Source organism: Bufo bufo, chromosome 7 (genome assembly GCF_905171765.1).
Source record: "Bufo bufo chromosome 7, aBufBuf1.1, whole genome shotgun sequence".
NCBI classification, from domain to species: Eukaryota; Metazoa; Chordata; class Amphibia; order Anura; family Bufonidae; genus Bufo; species Bufo bufo.
The window spans coordinates 144,445,067-144,465,402 of NC_053395.1; the positions used below are offsets into that span (position 1 = coordinate 144,445,067).

At 45.7% G+C, this 20,336-nt stretch overlaps 1 protein-coding gene across 3 annotated transcripts in view; it reads right to left on the reverse strand.

The window, feature by feature from the left end:
- Positions 1-20,336, reverse strand: part of LOC121007797 (origin recognition complex subunit 2-like) — a 148,294-nt gene that overhangs the window by 125,789 nt on the left and 2,169 nt on the right. The window contains exons 2-9 of one of the 3 annotated variants that reach the window (XM_040440011.1): positions 17,227-17,328; positions 15,119-15,277; positions 14,943-15,029; positions 13,389-13,481; positions 13,259-13,287; positions 6,667-6,724; positions 4,898-5,064; positions 4,571-4,669 (exon numbers count right to left, since the gene is read on the reverse strand). In XM_040440011.1, coding sequence (XP_040295945.1) covers positions 4,571-4,669; positions 4,898-5,064; positions 6,667-6,724; positions 13,259-13,287; positions 13,389-13,481; positions 14,943-15,029; positions 15,119-15,277; positions 17,227-17,320 — 786 coding nt within the window. In that variant the 5' untranslated portion in view covers positions 17,321-17,328. Of the gene's footprint in view, positions 1-4,570; positions 4,673-4,891; positions 5,065-6,666; positions 6,725-13,258; positions 13,288-13,388; positions 13,482-14,942; positions 15,030-15,118; positions 15,278-17,226; positions 17,329-20,336 lie in introns of all 3 variants that reach the window. The other 2 variants (XM_040440008.1, XM_040440009.1) reach the window with 2 other exon arrangements.

Consider the following 20,336-nt stretch of genomic DNA (forward strand, 5'->3'; position numbering starts at 1 on the left):
AGTGTCCAGTACCATGCCCAGATAAGTCAACCGCTGCGAAGACAAGACTTCTACCTGTTCAGGATCTATCTTAAGTGCTCCAGGGTGTCTAGAACAATGTTCAAGCTGTCCGCCGTCCCTGGAACAACGGACCCTTCACCATGAAATCGTCTAAGTACGGGATCGCCATGAACCCCCCAGCATGGAGCAAGGCCATGACTGCCACCAGAACCTTCGTAAAGACCCTGGGAACCGTGGCCAGACCCAACAGGAGGGCCACAAAAAAAGTAAAAATGGACCCACTGCGAACTGGAGAAACCTCTGATGACTGACGCATATAGGCACGTCAAGATAAGAGTCCTTGATGCCCATCGAGGACAGGTACTCCCCCAGTTCCATGGACGCAATGACCAACCTCAGTTTACTCCATCCAGAATCTGCGGATGCGAAGGAAACGGTTGCGCGCCTTGAGGACCATAACGGGAAGGACTGTCCCCTTTTTTTTGGGAACCACACAGAGATTGTAGTAAAACCCCTGAAAACGGTCTTGCGCAGGAACCGGAACAATCAAACCTTGCTTCAGCAGCGTGTGAATTGCCAGGAAAAAAAAAAAAAAGGATCTGCAGCTGCGAGAGAGGCCAGAGGAGACGACCGAAAAAAACGGGACGGAGGGGAGGACTTGAAGTCCAGCTTGTAGCCCTCTGTAATAATCTCCATCACCCACACATCTGATACGTGAGCCAGCCAAACATGCCGAAACACATGAAGCCGGCCACCCACCTGAACAGAGGGCGCCCGGGAGCTGCCACTCATGCAGCGGAGCTATTAGGGTTAAAGGACTTGGAGCACTGTTGACGGAAATGCCAGGAAGGCTTGCGCTTCTGGCCTGCGGCCGACTTATCGGACGCTCCCTTGGGGCCGGAATCCGCTTTTTTGACCGCCCTCTGTTCTGTGGTAAATGGGTGCTCTTACCACCTGTAGCGTCTGAAATGATCTCATCCAGGCGTTTACCAAAAATCCTACGCCAGTAAAGGGAAGGGCCGTCAGGGTCCACTTTTGAAGCATTATTTGCCGCCCAGCATGAGAGCCATAGAATACGGCAAATAGCCACCAACAGGGCTGACGAGCGAGCCATAAACCTGGCCGCGTCCAAAGATGCTTCACAAATATATGCACTGGCATGCGAGAGCTGAAGGGCCACATCTGCAAGTTCCCCCGAGGGGACTCCCGAGTCGAGGCCCTGATGTAAATTCCTTGTCCACTCTCCCATATCCTTGCTCACCCATGTAGAGGCAAACACCGGCTGCGGCTCTGTGCCCACTGCTTCAAAGACAGATTTTGCAAACGTTTCCAGCTTCTTATCTTTGATATCAGAAAAAGAAGCCCCATCCGCCATTGGCACGGTAGTATGTTTAGCCAAGCGCGAAACTGGCGGGTCCACTATAGGTGGAGCCGACCATTTTGTTCGTCAAATCCTCTGGAAAAGGATATTCAAGCGTTTCACAAAAATCTCGTTTTCTCGCTGGTATCATTGGGGGACACAGGACCGTGGGATGTCCTAAAGCAGCCCACGGGGAGGGAAAAAAGTCCACGCCCATAGAGTAACACTCTCGAGAATGCTTAATGCACTACTGCCTGCGAGACCCGGCGGGCCGGAGCAGCACTGGCAATGCCTAGGAATCACCTAGCAAAAAAACTTGTGAACGCTCGCCAGGAAGTTAAAGTTACCAGATGAAGAGTCCAGGGCACCAAAAGAAGCTAGAGCATCTAGAGCACTGGCACAGTGGAGGTGCAGCATCTCAAGATGCTTAGTCATCCACCCATTAGCGATCACTAACGAAAGGGTAAAATAACAGTAAGCATGGAGATGTCAATGTGATTAAAGAAACAACCTCCAGTGGAAGTGCAACATTTCGCTCAAGGAAGGGGGTAGCGCAACCGTCAGAACCGTATCCAACGGTACAGGAAGTACCCCATCAATGGGGTTTGACAATGCCTACGTCGAGCACTGCCTCAGTGGTAGTGCAACAATTCCGCCCAAAAGGGGGAACAACGCATACTGCAAGAACTGTATCTCGAGGAAGTGTAAGCACCCCTCCTAAGGAAAAGAGTGATGCATGCTGCAGGAACGGAATCCAGTGGCAGAGAGATTATGCCACTTAAGGAAAGGGGTAATGCATATCGCGAGTCTAGTACCCGGAGAGAGTGCAATTACTCCACCTAGAGAGGGGTAATGCATACGGGAACACTGTGCCCTAACGCCACCTATGGAAGAGGCTAATGCATACGGTAAGTCTGGTACCCGTGGAACTGCAATTCCGCCACCAACAGAAGGGGGAACGCCTACCGCTGAAGTCAGCGCTAGTGCCGTTAGTCCACCTATGGAAGGAGGTAATGTCTAAGGCAAGTACCATATCCAGAAATAGTGCAAAAACTCTGCCTAAGGAAGGGAGTAATGCATACGACAATACTGCTGCCTACCGTGAACGCAAACTGGGAAGATTGCGCTGGGTAATGACAGAGTCCGAATCAGTGATCCCCCCACCCCCTCAGACGGAACCTTCCCAGAGAGGAAGGGTGTGTCTGAGCGTGACCCCTGGGAGGAAGGTTGGGGGTGCAGGAGTGACCAAGGAGGAATACATCCTGCTCTGGTCCGCTTGTGTGCAATCTTTACTCTCAGAGTCTTGTCCATGGCAGCCGCAGACTGTCCTGGTGGGATTTATCGACCAAACTACCCGGGGGGTGGAATGGGAACTTCCAGAGGATAACTTACCGGACTGCATAGGCAGTGTCTTATCAACCAAACTATCCCAGAGGGTGGATTGGGAAGGTACGGAGATCCTCCATTGGACTGAGCAGGCGGTGCTTTATCAACCAAACGACCCCGGAGGGCGAGTGGGAAGGTCCGGAGATGCTCCACTGGAGTGCGCAGGTAGTGCTTATTAACCAAGCAACCCAGGGGGTGATTGGGAAGGTCCGGAGGTCCTCCATTGGATTGCGCAGGCACAGCTATCAACCAAGCGACCCAGGAGGGTGATTGGGAATGACCGGAGATGCTCCACTGTAGTGCGCAGACGGAGGATATCAACCACACTGGAGGGTGAGTGGGAAGGACCTGCGCAGTTGGTGCTCATCAATCAACAACTCATAATGGTGGATTGGGAAAACACAGAGGTACTCCCCTATCCGGGATGCACTTAGTGTACATTATATTTATTTATGATAGCATAGCCGATTGCGTTCTTTTTCTCACTCTCTGCGCATTATTTTTATTTATTCAATTTAAAATGGATGCTCAGCCTTAAGTGGTCAAGAGGCAGGGAGGGGTTAAAATGACCAGTAATAGAATCCCTTGCACTGCAGACAGGATAATCATGTGCCAGCCTAAATGCAGTGGCTGGTCATTAAGGGTTAACATCCTGGAGGACCGGGAGCGGGACTCAGCGAGGTACTGGGGAAGGGGGGGCAGGCGGGAAGGATTCTGCCGGCCGGAGTACAGAGCGATTCAGAGACGCTGGGACCGGAAACCGAAGGGAGGTAGGGCAAAGTGAAGCCAGTGTCCGGTCTACCTGTGACTGCTTTAACCCTTCCGGAGCGGCGCCTGCTGCCTAGAGGGGTGGATACCAGTGCCTCCGCTCCCCTCCCTGCATAACGGTGGCCGCAAGGTCTGGGCTGCAGCAGCGCGAACAGCCGCCCACCCGCTGTGCCCGGCAGTGTGGGACGTGGCCATTAACCCCCTATGCGCCGTGAGGGGTAGTGGAGGGATGCCATCAGAAATCCTGGGCACAAAAGCTGGAGCCCGGCGTCTGCCAAGATAAAGTGGGAGTGGGGGTGAAGAGAGAGAAAAGGGAGCCGGTATTCGTCCAAAGAGGGGGGAGGGGGCAGGGAGAGGGTTAACCTACTTACCTAGTCCCGTGTACTCACCCCATCTTCCTCCTCTTCTCTTCACCCTCCGTAGCGGACCGGCAGGTCAGCTTTTCCAGCAGGGTCACCTCCTCAGTTGCTGGCGCCGGAGTGGCAGGAGACTGGCATGGCGGGAGGGTCTTCTTCTTTGGTGGACCTAGGTGACCCCTTGGCTGGCGGGAGCAGGGGAGCGAGGCTGCCCTGGTCCTCCTTTATCTTCTGTGGGGAGGTATGCGGTGGATTTTCTCACCGGTCTTGCTCCTTGGGATAACGGAGAGGCTGAGCAACTCTGTTTCCCAACCTAAAAGGAAAAATATAAAATAAAAAAAGAATCAAATAAGAAAGCCGCCCTGCATAAAGCAGGGAGGTCTGCCTCCTACGACACTAAGCTAAAAACTGACATGCTCTCTCCAGGCTGGAGGGGGGTATAGCCTGCAGGGGAGGAGCTAAGTCTTTTTTTCAGCCTAGTGTCGCCTCCTAGTGGCAGCAGCAAGCTATACCCACGGTCCTGTGTCCCCCAATGATACCAGCGAGAAAGGTATTTATTCACTAAACCTAATACTCCAGCCATGGAATTGCTTTGATAAATCTGCCACTAGTCACATGATTTATGACAAATACTGCATCTAGGGCATTTTGTCATTTTAGACCATCCATTTTTGGAAAATGCTGACTGTCTGCTTCATACCTGGTCTAACTTTGGCGTTTGTAACTTTTGTAATGTTCTGTCTGATGTCAAGACCTTGGAACTGCTGTGGGCTTCAAAGTACTCTTCTACCAAATTGCTCTGCTAAGGACAAAAAAAGAAGACAGACATTCAAGTCACTGTAGTCTATCAATCTAGGCATTATATCTGTGCCAACAGCACAAAACAATTTGACGCTCCGGAGTCCGGGAAAGCTGGGTAACAACCTCTTTTGGACCTGTAATGGCACCCAAGTTGGTTGAAAAAAAAAGGATTTTCAATAAATACATATACAGATTTTTTTTACATCTAGCTAGGTGAGACTCTTACTTTTTTCTTCCCTCTTTTGGATGGTGTTTTACCAGGGGTCTGAGAAGGTTCACTCGGCATCTGTGACGATTTACTTGGTGTTTTAGCTGTAGCTGGCCTATCGTCCATATCATCATCAGAGTTAGAGGCAGAGTAGTCGCTCTCGCTGTCAGATCTTAGATCCGGTGCTGGAGGTATAAAATGCAGATCCTTTTATATAGTTACATAGGTTTATAAAAGACATTGGTCCATTACGTTCAACCTTTCTCGATTGATTATACAACATTAATGATAACCCTCAATATTGTTTGCTACTAGATAAGCATCTAGCCTTTTTTCCAATGCTGACATAGTATCTGCCATTACTACCTTACCTTAGGGCATTCCATAATTCGATTGCTCGAACTGTATAGAATCCTTTCCTGTATGGATGTCTAACTCGCATTTCCTATACATGTAATAAATGTCTCCTGGTCCTAAGTCCTTGGAATTAATAAGCCATGTACCAGTTCTTTGTAGTGACCACACATGCATTTGTAGATGAATATGAGATCACCTCTAAGGAGCCTTTTTCACAAGCTGAACAAGTCCAATTATTTATTTTTCTCATTCTACAGATGTAGCTAGCGGTATCTTCACATCAGCAACAGGATTTGTCACTTTAACACAAATTGTTGGATTACTGTAATGAGTTTTTGTTGCGTTACAATAACAGCGACTAGAACTGTTAGAGAGACCTTCCATCCCCTTTAGTAATCTGGTTACCTGCCTCAAAATCATTTCTAGCTCTCCTATACCCTTTATAGCAGGGGTGCAGAACATTTTTTGGTCTGAAGTGCCCAAAAAAAAAAATAAAGTTGATCGGCGGTTGTTTGCATCGGTCTATTACGCAGGTCAATGCAAACTAAAGGGGAAGGAATGATCACTACCACAGTCATTCCTCCCTCATTCAGTTCTATTGATTATGGGTGGCACATCCATGATTACACAGGGAGATGTGCTGACGATAATCATACATCTTTCATTCTATAGAATGATTGCTCATTTATCAGATGATTGGCAGCACAATTATACATGCCAGTTTTCAGGAAAGAGTGCTCCTATGAAGACTTGTTCCTAGTAATTGGCCCAAAAATTGTGCAGTGTAATAGGGGCTTAAGTGGCGACATTTCCTTCTATCCTGCCTCCTATTCATAAATGGTCGCCTTCCTTCTCTGCAGAGGATGACAACTGGTTGTTACTGCCTCCATCCCCTGTCATAGGTTATATCTGTGTGACTGGTGCCCTGCAATAAGCACCTTCCCTTACTAGCCGGAAAAGCACTCATTTTCTGGAAACCCTACAGCTCTGTTGTGTCCGATAGACACACGGCGACCATGTGATTGCCAGATCCAATAGAGGATGTGGAGTAGCTGCTTCCTGTATTCACTGCATACACTTACCGAGCGCTGTGCACCCAGAATTAGTAATAAACCACTTCTGTCTTCTCCTCAGGTCCCTGGCTGTCATTGACATTGGGGGACCCAAACTACTCCTGCCAGCGCCCAGGAGCTGGACCTTTAATACAGCGCTATGCTGTGCTCCGGTCAGAAACACAGTTGATCGCACAATCAGCTGCGTTTCTGTCCAACCACACAGGGGCCGCAAATATGTGTATGCAGCCATATGAGTGGTCTGGGTGCATTACTTTACATTTAGCAACATTAAAATTTATTTGCCATGTTCTTGCACCTGCAGCTTTTATCTAGGTCTTTCTGTAATATCTGACAATAAATCAACAGATACTCTACCTGATAGCCTCTTCCTCAGTCTGTGGGGAGTAGTAGAAATGAATTCCGGTTTCCTTCCCTTAACAAATATAATAATATAATGAAATTAATAATACCAAACTGCAGAAACAATAAGTGAGCCATGCTGCAGGCACTCTTTAACCACCTCCGGACCGCCTAACGCAGGATCGCGTTCCGGAGGTGGCAGCCCTGCGCAGAGTCACGCATATATGCGTCATCTCGCGATGGGCGAGATTTCCTGTGAACGCGCGCACACAGGCGCGCGCGCTCACAGGAACGGAAGGTAAGAGAGTTGATCTCCAGCCTGCCAGCGGCGATCGTTCGCTGGCAGGCTGGAGATGTGTTTTTTTTAACCCCTAACAGGTATATTAGACGCTGTTTTGATAACAGCGTCTAATATACCTGCTACCTGGTCCTCTGGTGGTCCCATTTGTTTGGATCGACCACCAGAGGACACAGGTAGCTCAGTAAAGTCCCACCAAGCACCACTACACTACACTACACCCCCCCCCCGTCACTTATTAACCCCTTATTAGCCCCTGATCACCCCTGATCACCCCATATAGACTCCCTGATCACCCCCCTGTCATTGATCACCCCCCTGTCATTGATTACCCCCCTGTAAAGCTCCATTCAGATGTCCGCATGATTTTTACGGATCCACTGATGGATGGATCAGATCCGCAAAACGCATCCGGACGTCTGAATGAAGCCTTACAGGGGCGTGATCAATGACTGTGGTTATCACCCCATATAGACTCCCTGATCACCCCCCCTGTCATTGATTACACCCCTGTCATTGATCAACCCCCTGTAAAGCTCCATTCAGACGTCCGCATGATTTTTACGGATGCACTGATAGATGGATCCGATCCTCAAAACGCATCCGGACGTCTGAATGAAGCCTTACAGGGGCATGATCAATGACTGTGGTGATCACCCCATATAGACTCCCTGATCACCCCCCTGTAAAGCTCCATTCAGATGTCCGCATGATTTTTACGGATGCACTGATAGATGGATCCGATCCGCAAAACGCATCCGGACGTCTGAATGAAGCCTTACAGGGGCATGATCAATGACTGTGGTGATCACCCCATATAGACTCCCTGATCACCCCCCTGTCATTGATCACCCCCCTGTAAGGCTCCATTCAGATGTCCGCATGATTTTTACGGATGCACTGATAGATGGATCCGATCCGCAAAACGCATCCGGACGTCTGAATGAAGCCTTACAGGGGCATGATCAATGACTGTGGTGATCACCCCATATAGACTCCCTGATCACCCCCCTGTCATTGATCACCCCCCTGTAAAGCTCCATTCAGATGTCCGCATGATTTTTACGGATGCACTGATAGATGGATCCGATCCGCAAAACGCATCCGGACGTCTGAATGAAGCCTTACAGGGGCATGATCAATGACTGTGGTGATCACCCCATATAGACTCCCTGATCACCCCCCTGTCATTGATTACCCCCCTGTAAAGCTCCATTCAGATGTCCGCATGATTTTTACGGATGCACTGATAGATGGATCGGATCCGCAAAACGCATCCGGACGTCTGAATGAAGCCTTACAGGGGCGTGATCAATGACTGTGGTGATCACCCCATATAGACTCCCTGATCACCCCCCTGTCATTGATCAACCCCCCTGTCATTGATCACCCCCCCTGTCATTGATCACCCCCCCTGTCATTGATCACCCCCCCTGTCATTGATCCCCCCCCCCCCCCCCCTCTGTAAGGCTCCATTCAGATATTTTTTTGGCCCAAGTTAGCAGAATTTTTTTTTTTTTTTTCTTACAAAGTCTCATATTCCACTAACTTGTGTCAAAAAATAAAATCTCACATGAACTCACCATACCCCTCACGGAATCCAAATGCGTAAAATTTTTTAGACATTTATATTCCAGACTTCTTCTCACGCTTTAGGGCCCCTAGAATGCCAGGGCAGTATAAATACCCCACATGTGACCCCATTTCGGAAAGAAGACACCCCCAGGTATTCCGTGAGGGGCATATTGAGTCCATGAAAGATTGAATTTTTTGTCCCAAGTTAGCGGAACGGGAGACTTTGTGAGAAAAAAATTAAAAATATCAATTTCCGCTAACTTGTGCCAAAAAAAAAAATTTCTATGAACTCGCCATGCCCCTCATTGAATACCTTGGGGTGTCTTCTTTCCAAAATGGGGTCACATGTGGGGTATTTATACTGCTCTGGCATTCTAGGGGCCCCAAAGCGTGAGAAGAAGTCTGGTATCCAAATGTCTAAAAATGCCCTCCTAAAAGGAATTTGGGCACCTTTGCGCATCTAGGCTGCAAAAAAAGTGTCACACATCTGGTATCGCCGTACTCAGGAGAAGTTGGGGAATGTGTTTTGGGGTGTCATTTTACATATACCCATGCTGGGTGAGAGAAATATCTTGGTCAAATGCCAACTTTGTATAAAAAAATGGGAAAAGTTGTCTAGTTGTCTTTTGCCAAGATATTTCTCTCACCCAGCATGGGTATATGTAAAATGACACCCCAAAACACATTCCCCAACTTCTCCTGAATACGGCGATACCACATGTGTGACACTTTTTTGCAGCCTAGGTGGGCAAAGGGGCCCATATTCCAAAGAGCACCTTTAGGATTTCACAGGTCATTTACCTACTTACCACACATTAGGGCCCCTGGAAAATGCCAGGGCAGTATAACTACCCCACAAGTGACCCCATTTTGGAAAGAAGACACCCCAAGGTATTCCGTGAGGGGCATGGCGAGTTCCTAGAATTTTTTATTTTTTGTCACAAGTTAGTGGAAAATGCTTATTTTTTTTTTTTTTTTTTTTTTCATACAAAGTCTCATATTCCACTAACTTGTGACAAAAAATAAAAAGTTCCATGAACTCACTATGCCCATCAGCGAATACCTTGGGGTCTCTTCTTTCCAAAATGGGGTCACTTGTGGGGTAGTTATACTGCCCTGGCATTCTAGGGGCCCAAATGTGTGGTAAGGAGTTTGAAATCAAATTCTGTAAAAAATGACCTGTGAAATCCGAAAGGTGCTCTTTTGAATATGGGCCCCTTTGCCCACCTAGGCTGCAAAAAAGTGTCACACATCTGGTATCTCCGTAATCGGGAGAAGTTGGGGAATGTGTTTTGGGGTGTCATTTTACATATACCCATGCTGGGTGAGAGAAATATCTTGGCAAAAGACAACTTTTCCCATTTTTTTATACAAAGTTGGCATTTGACCAAGATATTTATCTCACCCAGCATGGGTATATGTAAAAAGACACCCCAAAACACATTCCTCAACTTCTCCTGAATACAGAGATACCAGATGTGTGACACTTTTTTGCAGCCTAGGTGGGCAAAGGGGCCCACATTCCAAAGAGCACCTTTCGGATTTCACAGGTCATTTACCTACTTACCACACATTTGGGCCCCTAGAATGCCAGGGCAGTATAACTACCCCACAAGTGACCCCATTTTGGAAAGAAGAGACCCCAAGGTATTCGCTGATGGGCATAGTGAGTTCATGGAAGTTTTTATTTTTTGTCACAAGTTTGTGGAATATGAGACTTTGTATGAAAAAAAAAAAAAAAAAAAAATCATCATTTTCCACTAACTTGTGACAAAAAATAAAAAATTCTAGGTACTCGCCATGCCCCTCACGGAATACCTTGGGGTGTCTTCTTTCCAAAATGGGGTCACTTGTGGGGTAGTTATACTGCCCTGGTATTCTAGGGGCCCAAATGTGTGGTAAGGAGTTTGAAATCAAATTCAGGAAAAAATGAGGAGTGAAATCCGAAAGGTGCTCTTTGGAATATGGGCCCCTTTGCCCACCTAGGCTGCAAAAAAGTGTCACACATCTGGTATCCCCGTACTCAGGAGAAGTTGAGGAATGTGTTTTGGGGTGTCTTTTTACATATACCCATGCTGGGTGAGATAAATATCTTGGTCAAATGACAACTTTGTATAAAAAAATGGGAAAAGTTGTCTTTTGCCAAGATATTTCTCTCACCCAGCATGGGTATATATAAAATGACACCCCAAAACACATTCCCCACCTTCTCCTGAGTACGGAGATACCAGATGTTTGACACTTTTTTGCAGCCTAGGTGGGCAAAGGGGCCCATATTCCAAAGAGCACCTTTCGGATTTCACAGGTCATTTTTTACAGAATTTGATTTCAAACTCCTTACCACACATTTGGGCCCCTAGAATGCCAGGGCAGTATAACTACCCCACAAGTGACCCCATTTTGGAAAGAAGAGACCCCAAGGTATTCGCTGATGGGCATAGTGAGTTCATAGAACTTTTTATTTTTTGTCACAAGTTAGTGGAATATGAGACTTTGTAAGAAAAAAAAAAAAAAAAAAAAATCATAATTTTCCGCTAACTTGTGACAAAAAATAAAAAGTTCTATGAACTCACTATGCCCATCAGCGAATACCTTAGGGTGTGTACTTTCAGAAATGGGGTCATTTGTGGGGTGTTTGTACTGTCTGGGCATTGTAGAACCTCAGGAAACATGACAGGTGCTCAGAAAGTCAGAGCTGCTTCAAAAAGCGGAAATTCACATTTTTGTACCATAGTTTGTAAACGCTATAACTTTTACCCAAACCATTTTTTTTTTACCCAAACATTTTTTTTTTATCAAAGACATGTAGAACTATAAATTTAGAGCAAAATTTCTATATGGATGTCGTTTTTTTTGCAAAATTTTACTACTGAAAGTGAAAAATGTCATTTTTTTGCAAAAAAATCGTTAAATTTCGATTAATAACAAAAAAAGTAAAAATGTCAGCAGCAATGAAATACCACCAAATGAAAGCTCTATTAGTGAGAAGAAAAGGAGGTAAAATTCATTTGGGTGGTAAGTTGCATGACCGAGCAATAAACGGTGAAAGTAGTGTAGGTCAGAAGTGTAAAAAGTGGCCTGGTCTTTCAGGGTGTTTAAGCACTGGGGGCTGAGGTGGTTAATACTATAATAATTAAGGGGGTTTTCAAGGTTACAGATATTGATGACATAGAAGAGGATTCTTTACGGTAAGAGCAGTGAGACTATGGAACTCTCTGCCTGAGGAGGTGGTGATGGTGAGTACAATAAAGGAATTCAAGAGGGGCCTGGATGTATTTCTGGAGCGTAATAATATTACAGGCTATAGCTACTAGAGAGGGGTCGTTCATCCAGGGAGTTATTGATTGCCTGATTGGAGTCGGGAAGGAATTATTTTTCCCCCCCAAAGTGAGGAAAATTGGCTTCTACCTCAGTTTTTTTTTTTTTTTTCCTCTGGATCAACTTGCAGGATAACAGGCCGAACTGGATGGACAGATGTCTTTTCTCATCCTTATAAACTATGTTACTTATCTTAAAGGGGTTCTGCACTTTGTTTTAACTGATGATCTATCCTCTGAATACCGTAGATAGTCAGCTTCTGATCGGCAGGGGTCCGACACCCGGGACCCCCGCCGATCAGCTGTTTGAGAAGGCAGCGGCGCTCCAGCAGTGGCGCAGCCTTCTCACTGTTTACTGCCGGCCCACTGATGTCACGACTAGTATCAACTAGCATGGGCGGGGCTAAGCTCTGTTCACTTGAATGCTTAGCCCCGCCCACGTTAGTTGATACTAGTTGTGACGTCAGTGGGCCGGTGGTAAACAGTGAGAAGGCCGCGGCGCTGCTGGAGCGCCACTGCCTTCTCAAACAGCTGATCGGTGGGGGTCCCGGGTGTCGGACCCCTGCCGATCAGAAGCTAATGATCTATCCAGAGGATAGATCATCAGTTAAAACAAAGTGCAGAACCCCTTTTAAGTTCACACCAAATAATGATTCGATTCAGATTTCTCTTTTGTTAATTCGCTTTGCATTTTGATAATTGATAAATAAACTATTAAGACTTCTATTTTTTATAAAGCATTCTTCCTTTACAGCACTTTTTCCACACCTGCAAAAACTTGCACCATACTATATCTATTTATTTTATGTACTTATATAGCGCTACTATATTCCGCAGTGCTTTAAAGACATTAGCATCACGCTGTCCCCAATGGGGCTCATAAAAGTGTAGTTAGGAAACTAGAGAAAACCCATGGAGAACATACAAACTTCATACAGAAGTCATATATGCACACACACAGTAATAAATATATATATATATATATATATATATATATATATATATATATATATCCACACACACAGCAGACTTTATACGGTACATATTCATGGCTGCCTAAAACACTAAAGTATCAAAGCAGCAGTCAGCATAAATTACATCAATACATTAGTGTCTTTTCTTATATTCAATATATTCATAAACTGACATATACGGCAAATAAAAAGAAGCCACAGGTTGCAGGACTCCTCTACTGTAAAATATCTAGATGCTTCAATCACTATTACTATGCAACATTATTCAAACAAAATTCTTGCATGGGCATTCAGCACTTTAGTTGTAACTTAAAATTGTTTAGCGTTTTGCTCAGAGAAACCAGGAGAATTTTCATATCCCCGCTGGGAAATGGCTACATGTACGTGGAGTTAATACTCATCTCATCTATTCATATTTTAGCTATTGTAGCCCACTTACTGACCTTCGAGGGAGTTTTATTGGTGGACTGTTCTGTGGAATGAAACAGAGAACATTACTTATTCATGAAATCTGCTGGCCGGTCTAGCAAGCCATCTCCTCTCACAAAAAACATCTTATATTGAGCAACGTACTCTTGCTGCTTGCGGGTGGACTAATGGCTTCTTCGGGACTATCACTTGTGGAGAACGTCACAGTCTTACCGGGCGTTCGAGCCATTTCAGAAGCTGAAAGAAAGTCAACAAATAAAAATTATTTATTAAGCTTTTATGTATTAACAAATTCCAGAATACAATTCTGTGAGATGCATCAGCTAGAATAGGGAAGCTGCAGGGAAGTTACATTTCCCACACTACCCCTGTAGCCCATCAGCAGGCCTAGGGAACGTGAAATAAAGACCAACTACAGACTGACATAATTAACTTCTTTATTTGATTACCTGACTTGCAAAAGGTCAGAATTAAAGGGGTTGTCCAGGATTTTGGTATTGATAGCCTATCCTCAGGCTATCAATATCACATACGCCGAGACCCAACACTCCACCCCGACCATGAGCTGTTACGTCATAGCTCTAAAGTCAGAAATTGGCACCAGAACTAGAGCTGCTCCCATTGAGTGGAGCTACAAGGTAACAGCTAATCGGCAGGGGTGCAGGGTGTTGGACTTCCGACAATCTGATATAGCTTATCTGAATCCTAAATCCTAGAAGACCCTTTTAAGCAGAGGTTTGGAGGTGAACCAGAAAACTGACCATGATCTACATAGTAAAGCCCACAACCCCCCAGCAACAACATCCCATCTTCCAGTGGTCCTTAATTGATTTCTGAAGCAACTGGAAAAAATCCTGGCTGTTGTACTTCTGCCAGATCTTCCTATAACAAAGGCTTGCACTGACAGCAGATCCTGGAGAAGGCACTGCAGACTGAAAAATAAGTGTAGGTTTTGGATGAAATGCAAGCAAGAATCAGTAAAAATCATGGAGTTCTCCCACTTTAGTTTTTGCTCACGGTGCAATTTTCTTTTATAATGGCCCAGAAAGAGTATTCTTACCGCATGCCAAAAACTGCTGTTTACACCAAGTATTAGAAGCAATTAAGTAAATCTAATGAGGGACAAACTAGTGAAATGTGGGTCGCTGCTTTCATTATTTAAAGAGCCTCTAAAAAAAAAAAAAAAAAAAAAAGAGCTGGAAGTGGATACGTTACTTACTGCACAGAGGACTTGGGTGGCCCCCTGTGGCATAGGTCCACCGGGAAATTTCCCTGTAGGGTCTATGGCCTAATCCGCCCCTGCCCGCTGATCTGATGTTATTGGCCATCAGTTTTAAAATCCTGGAATACCCCTTTAAAGTTTTATTAACGCTAAAAAATTCTGTGTAAATGGAGCATTCACACGACTATGAATTTTGCAGTCTGCAAAATATGGATGATGTCCGTGTTTCATCCATCCCCCCTTGATTTGTGGCCAAGAATAGGACATGTTCTATCCTTTGTGGAACAGAAATACGGATGCGGAAGGCAGATGGAAGACATCACAGAACAAAGAACATGTCCTATTCTTGGTCGCAAATGCGGACCATGGACCCATGGAAATCAGTGGGTCCACAAAAAAAAACAGATGCAACACAGATGTCATCTGTGTTTTACAGACCACAAAATACATATAGTTCCTAAATGAGTTGACATTACCAAGCAGTGCCATCTTGTTGGAGCGTTTTACTGTCTGGAAAGAATACACATCACTTCCTCCTGTTCCAGATCCATCCTCCAAGAGGTCTGCAGTTGGAAAAAAGAAGGTGTCATCTCAGAAGGGCATGGAGCAACAGATTAAGACATCACTGCTTCTGGTCATCTGCTTAACATACCTCCAGCATCTGTTCCCAGAACGTCCACATAATCCTTTTCCTTCCAAACCTCCAAAGTTTCATCATCTCCATGATGTTCAGTAAGATTCTTGGTCAAGCTCTTCACATTACTTATTCGCTGGGTGGTGGTGGTGGTGGTGCTGTTTCTAAGTTTGACACCTGAAATGATAGTCACATCTTAGGAGAAAGTTCCGTCATTTATTTTTACAGCAAATAGATGGCTGAGATTATACCAGGTATGACCCGATGTGACACGGTGGCAAAGAACAGCATAGGAGAACCACTGAGATGTACATTAGACAAATTCATTAACTGTAACATGACCTATCTAATGAATGGAGCTTGTCCCTGCAGAATAGGAAAATATGATTTCCTATCGTTCTAACTGATCCAGCAATCTTGTCTCTAGACCGACCCTGGCATCACAGCATTATGCTTTCACATAATGTAAAGTCTGCCTGCCAAGTCTCTTTAAGTGAATTAGTCATACTCTATGGGGAGTCTACTGAGGAGATGAGAAGTGTTTTTCGTAAACCATCTGCAGATATTTGTTGTTGGCAGAATGGTCTCCCAACAGCTTCCTGTTAATTTCCCTGGAGATAACGAGCAGAAGCTCTTTGTCCTTTTACAGCTCACCCCTCCTGATTGCCCCCCCATTAAACTGAATAATATTTGTGCCAAAAGTCCAGGTAAACGTTTTATTTAATTATTTGATTTGGTACTAGATCCACTAAATTCTGAGCCAGCTCGTGTCACAAGTTTTATTTTTCTGTTACAGTGTTCTAGATCCCCTTCTATCATTAAAGAGGACCCGTCCCCTCTCCTGACATTCCTGTTTTAATAGCTACACCTCTGGGACCCACACCTATCTCTAGAAGGGAGCCCGCAAAGAGAAGGAGAGTAGACTACGTATGTGTGGTGACGGTCACCCCCAATTCATTTCTATGGGACTGTTGAAACTAGCAAAGAGCTGGCTTGGCTATTTCTGTCAGCCCCATAGAAGTGAAGGCAGCAGCGTCTACCCTTGCGCGGTGCACTTCCCATTAATTTCTTTTGGCAGCTTACAGTCAGGGACAAGGAGATGCCCATTGAGAAACACGGCCATCTCCTCCTCCCTGTACTGATGGTATGGTATTTACATACCAGGCGGGAAACGAGAACAGGGGGAAAGGAAAAGCACATAGAAAAAATAATAAGCGATATCAAATGCCATCAGTATGCCCTACCCTGCCAGCTATTTATATGGTAATGTCAGGACTGGTGAAAGGTCCTCTTTAAGAATATTGTCAAAAATAATGGGTCAAAATAATTTGCAACCCCTAAATACAAACATTAGACGAGCTCTCTATTTAAATACAACCAAACACACTAGGATATGTGTCTGAGATTGGAGGAAATGAGTCGGTTAAGGTAGCTGTTGGGAGGTTGCTATATGTGGCCAGGAAGTTGATTGCCATGAGATTGATCCACTGAGTGAATTTGAACGGAAGGTGAATGACATGATGATACTTGAGAAAGGGGTGTATGTGAAGAGAGGATGTCCGCAGAAGTTTGAAAAATTGTGGAGTGAATGGTTATCTCATACTCATGTGGTTATATAGGCTCGTCAAAATCAAGACTAGTTATAAGGGAAGGGAGAGTTAGGCAAGGAGGGGGGGGGGAGGGATTTGGGGGGGGATTTGATATGTATGATCCTTTGTTTCAAATCTATGTTTTAGCATGTATACACATTTGTACTGATATTGGTTAAACTGTGTGTCATTATTGGTACGGTTACTGTTATACTCTGATTTCACATGGTGGATAATGCAAGAAAGGAAAAAAAAAAAAAAACAACGAATTGTTTGGTGTAATATTCTGTATTTATTGTTTCAATAAAAACGAATTGATTTTAAAAAAAAAATACAACCAAACACATGTGCATCTTTAAAGGAGTTGTCCTAAGATATATCCTTTAGAAATCGCTCGGGTCCCCCTGAATTAGGTGTGGCCGTTCAGTACACATGCTGCCCTTCCATTTATTCTCTATGGGACTGCCGAAGTACAGCACCCAGCTATCTCCAGCAGTCCCATGAAGACTCACACTCTGCTAGGAATAAGTCACTCACCTTCTGCTTTATCAATGATATGTTCCAAGACATCTTCATCTGGCACAAACTGCACCTGAAGGTTCTTGCTCCCCTTTTTAGTTTCATTACTCATTTCTCAGTCTGTAACAGAAACAGTTTGACTAAAATACTCTCTATCTAAATAAAAGTGAGAATATAAAAATGACCGCAACTGACAAAGAAAGCACAATAACAGAAACACTAAAGTCCATATCATCCAATATAGATCACTTATCAAGCTGTGCTCCATGATTTCATAATGTACGTCTTCTGCACCCGGATGTAATCTCATAGGCACCTTGCAGACGAGCGTTCCTCCCACAGCGAGTCCGCAACGCAGCTCCCGGCCTGACCTCCCAGCACTGGCGGGATTCACATAGCATTATATTGATTTATGATGCTATGTAACCCTTACAGTTCTGGAATGTATTGGATAACACTCATATAATGTTGCCAGTGTTTTCCAATACCGGGTCGGGTGCTGCAATGCGGACTCGCTGCGGGAGGAACGCTCGTCTGCAAGGGGCCATACACTGCAGGCTGCTCAGTCCAGTTCAGTGTGAAGTCGGTTAGGCGAGCTTCTCTAACAGCTCGGTCTGTTGCCCCCCCTTTCTGCTCTCCTGAACACTCATAATACGGATATCTCTTCCAATTCTGATTTAATTATTTTGGTTATAAACCGCTTAGATTTACATTCAGGAGGGCAGATAGAGGGGCTACAGAGGGAACCGTCAGAGAGCTTGTCTGATGGATTTCACATGGAACGGGGCTGAGCAGCCTGCAATGTGTGAGAATGTACGTAGGCTGCAGAAGACAGATATTGCAGTTTTTAAGGAAGCCAATTGTGAATATTTTTATCCCATAATAGTGCCAATGCAATTTTTTTTTTTAAATCACCCCAGAGATATCCACAGCATTTAGGCTGGCCATACACATACCGTAAGTGGAAATTTTAAAGTGGTTGTTGGACCCTTACAGGGGTTCTGCACTTTCATTTAACGGATGATCTATCCTCTGGATAGATCATCAGCTTCTGATCGGCGGGGGTTCGACACCCGGGACCCCCGCCAATCAGCTGTTTCAGAAGGCAGCGGCGCTCCAGCAGCGCCGCGGCCTTCTCACTGTTTACCGCCAGGCCGCCGACCCACTGATGTCACGACTAGTATCAACTAGCGTGGGCGCGGCTAAGCTCTGTTCACTTGAATAGAGCTTAGCCGCGCCCACGCTAGTTGATACTAGTCGTGACGTCAGTGGGCCGGCGGCCCAGCGGTAAACAGCGAGAAGGTCGCGGCGCTGCTGGAGCGCTGCCGCCTTCTCAAACAGCTGATCGGTGGGGGTCCCGGGTGTCGGACCCCGGCCGATCAAAAGCTGATGATCTATCCAGAGGATAGATCATCAGTTAAATGAAAGTGCAGAACCCCTTCAAGCGACAATTAAATAGGTTTTCCGGGACTTTAATATTGATGAGCTATCCTCAGGATAGGTCATCAATATCAGATCAGCGGGGATCCCACACCCGGCATCTGCGCCGATCAGCTGGTTGAAGAGAAGTCCGTGCTCCGTGCTGCCTTCCCTTCATTGTTTACCTGCTCGCCATAGACATTGCAGCGGTGAACAGATCTAATTACAAGCTGTCCCAATCACTTCAATGGGACGGCTCGTTCCTATACAAGTGTATACTACTGAGCCGTCCCACTGAAGTGAATGGGACGGCTTGTAACTACACTGCTCACCGCTGCAACGTCAAGCAGGTAAACAATGAAGGGAAAGAGGAAGTAGTATGTGGTCAGAGTAAAACTTAACGTTTAATTAGAACAATTAGAAAAATAGGTCCCAAGATGACAGATAACAACAAATTATATGTATACGTTCGGAGCAACACGGCGGTATACCAAACGGATGCAAGAAGTGCCAATATCAGATAAATGATGCTCGGCGGCACCAAATAAGTAACCGGTTGGTCCTACCACACAGATGAGACGCTCCAGAATCAGCAATTGTCCGACAGGTGTTGATTGATGTGCACACCGTAGCTGGCGGCAATTGCGTAACACAGGGTGGTTGGCAGAGCTAGCTGGCCCTAGAATTACCCTAGGAACCTACGCTGGCCTATGTGACCGGATGACGGGAACCCGCCACCAGTCACCAACAGGAACCTCACCCTGGAATTATGCGCCCTAGAAAGCCCTTGCTTACCTGGTCCCTACATGCATGTTTCGCTAGGGGAGATGAGTAACAAGCTCATCAGGGGAAACTTGGGAGCTTGGGCTGGACCTGTGCAGGGTGCACTGACAATAATGTCAATAGTGCGCTCTACACAGACACAAAATACCCCACGATCCAGATATGGATCTAAGTGGGCGAATTAGCTATAGGAGGAAAGGGGGGGGCCAAGATATAGAACCCTCTCCTAACAGCTCACTGAGACGCATGGACTGATGTAGCCTAGGTAGCACTTGAGAGACGCTACCTTTTAAAGTGAAAGCCAGCTTCAAAATGAGGCTTGGCTAAAGACACACCCACCTCAGTCGGAGCGAGCGGTGGACGTCCGCGCATGCGCGGAACGATGCTACGCACAGAGAGAGGAAGGCAGGGTAGCGGACGTTAGTGACTGGAATGACGTCACCACGCCACAACTCGCAGATGCACGCGAGATGACGCGACGGTTGCCTAGCAAACAGGACGCTATTCCCAGGCACCGTCGGACCGCACAGCTCCAGATATGTTGCTGCGCCTTTGATATAGATAAGGTATTAATGGCATGTAGATAAAGTAAATATAAGAATCAAGGCTATGTTGGCAGTATATGAGCACATGCAAGAGGGGCATAAGGGAAATGACATCAGGAGAAGGGACAGGTAGACGAGGACGGAGGGGGAAGGGGAAGGTAGTGGTATATACCCAGATAAGGGGTATAGCAGTGAATATGCATACACAGCTATGAATATGCATAAAGACATATAGAGGCACCATCAAGATACACTATAGGTGACCAATCATTGAGCTATATGAAGCAGCTGAAATTAAGCTGTTCATTAAGCCCCGTGGGTGAGACTGTGCCCAGCGATTTTCACGCTGGGCACAGTCTCACCCACGGGGCTTAATGAACA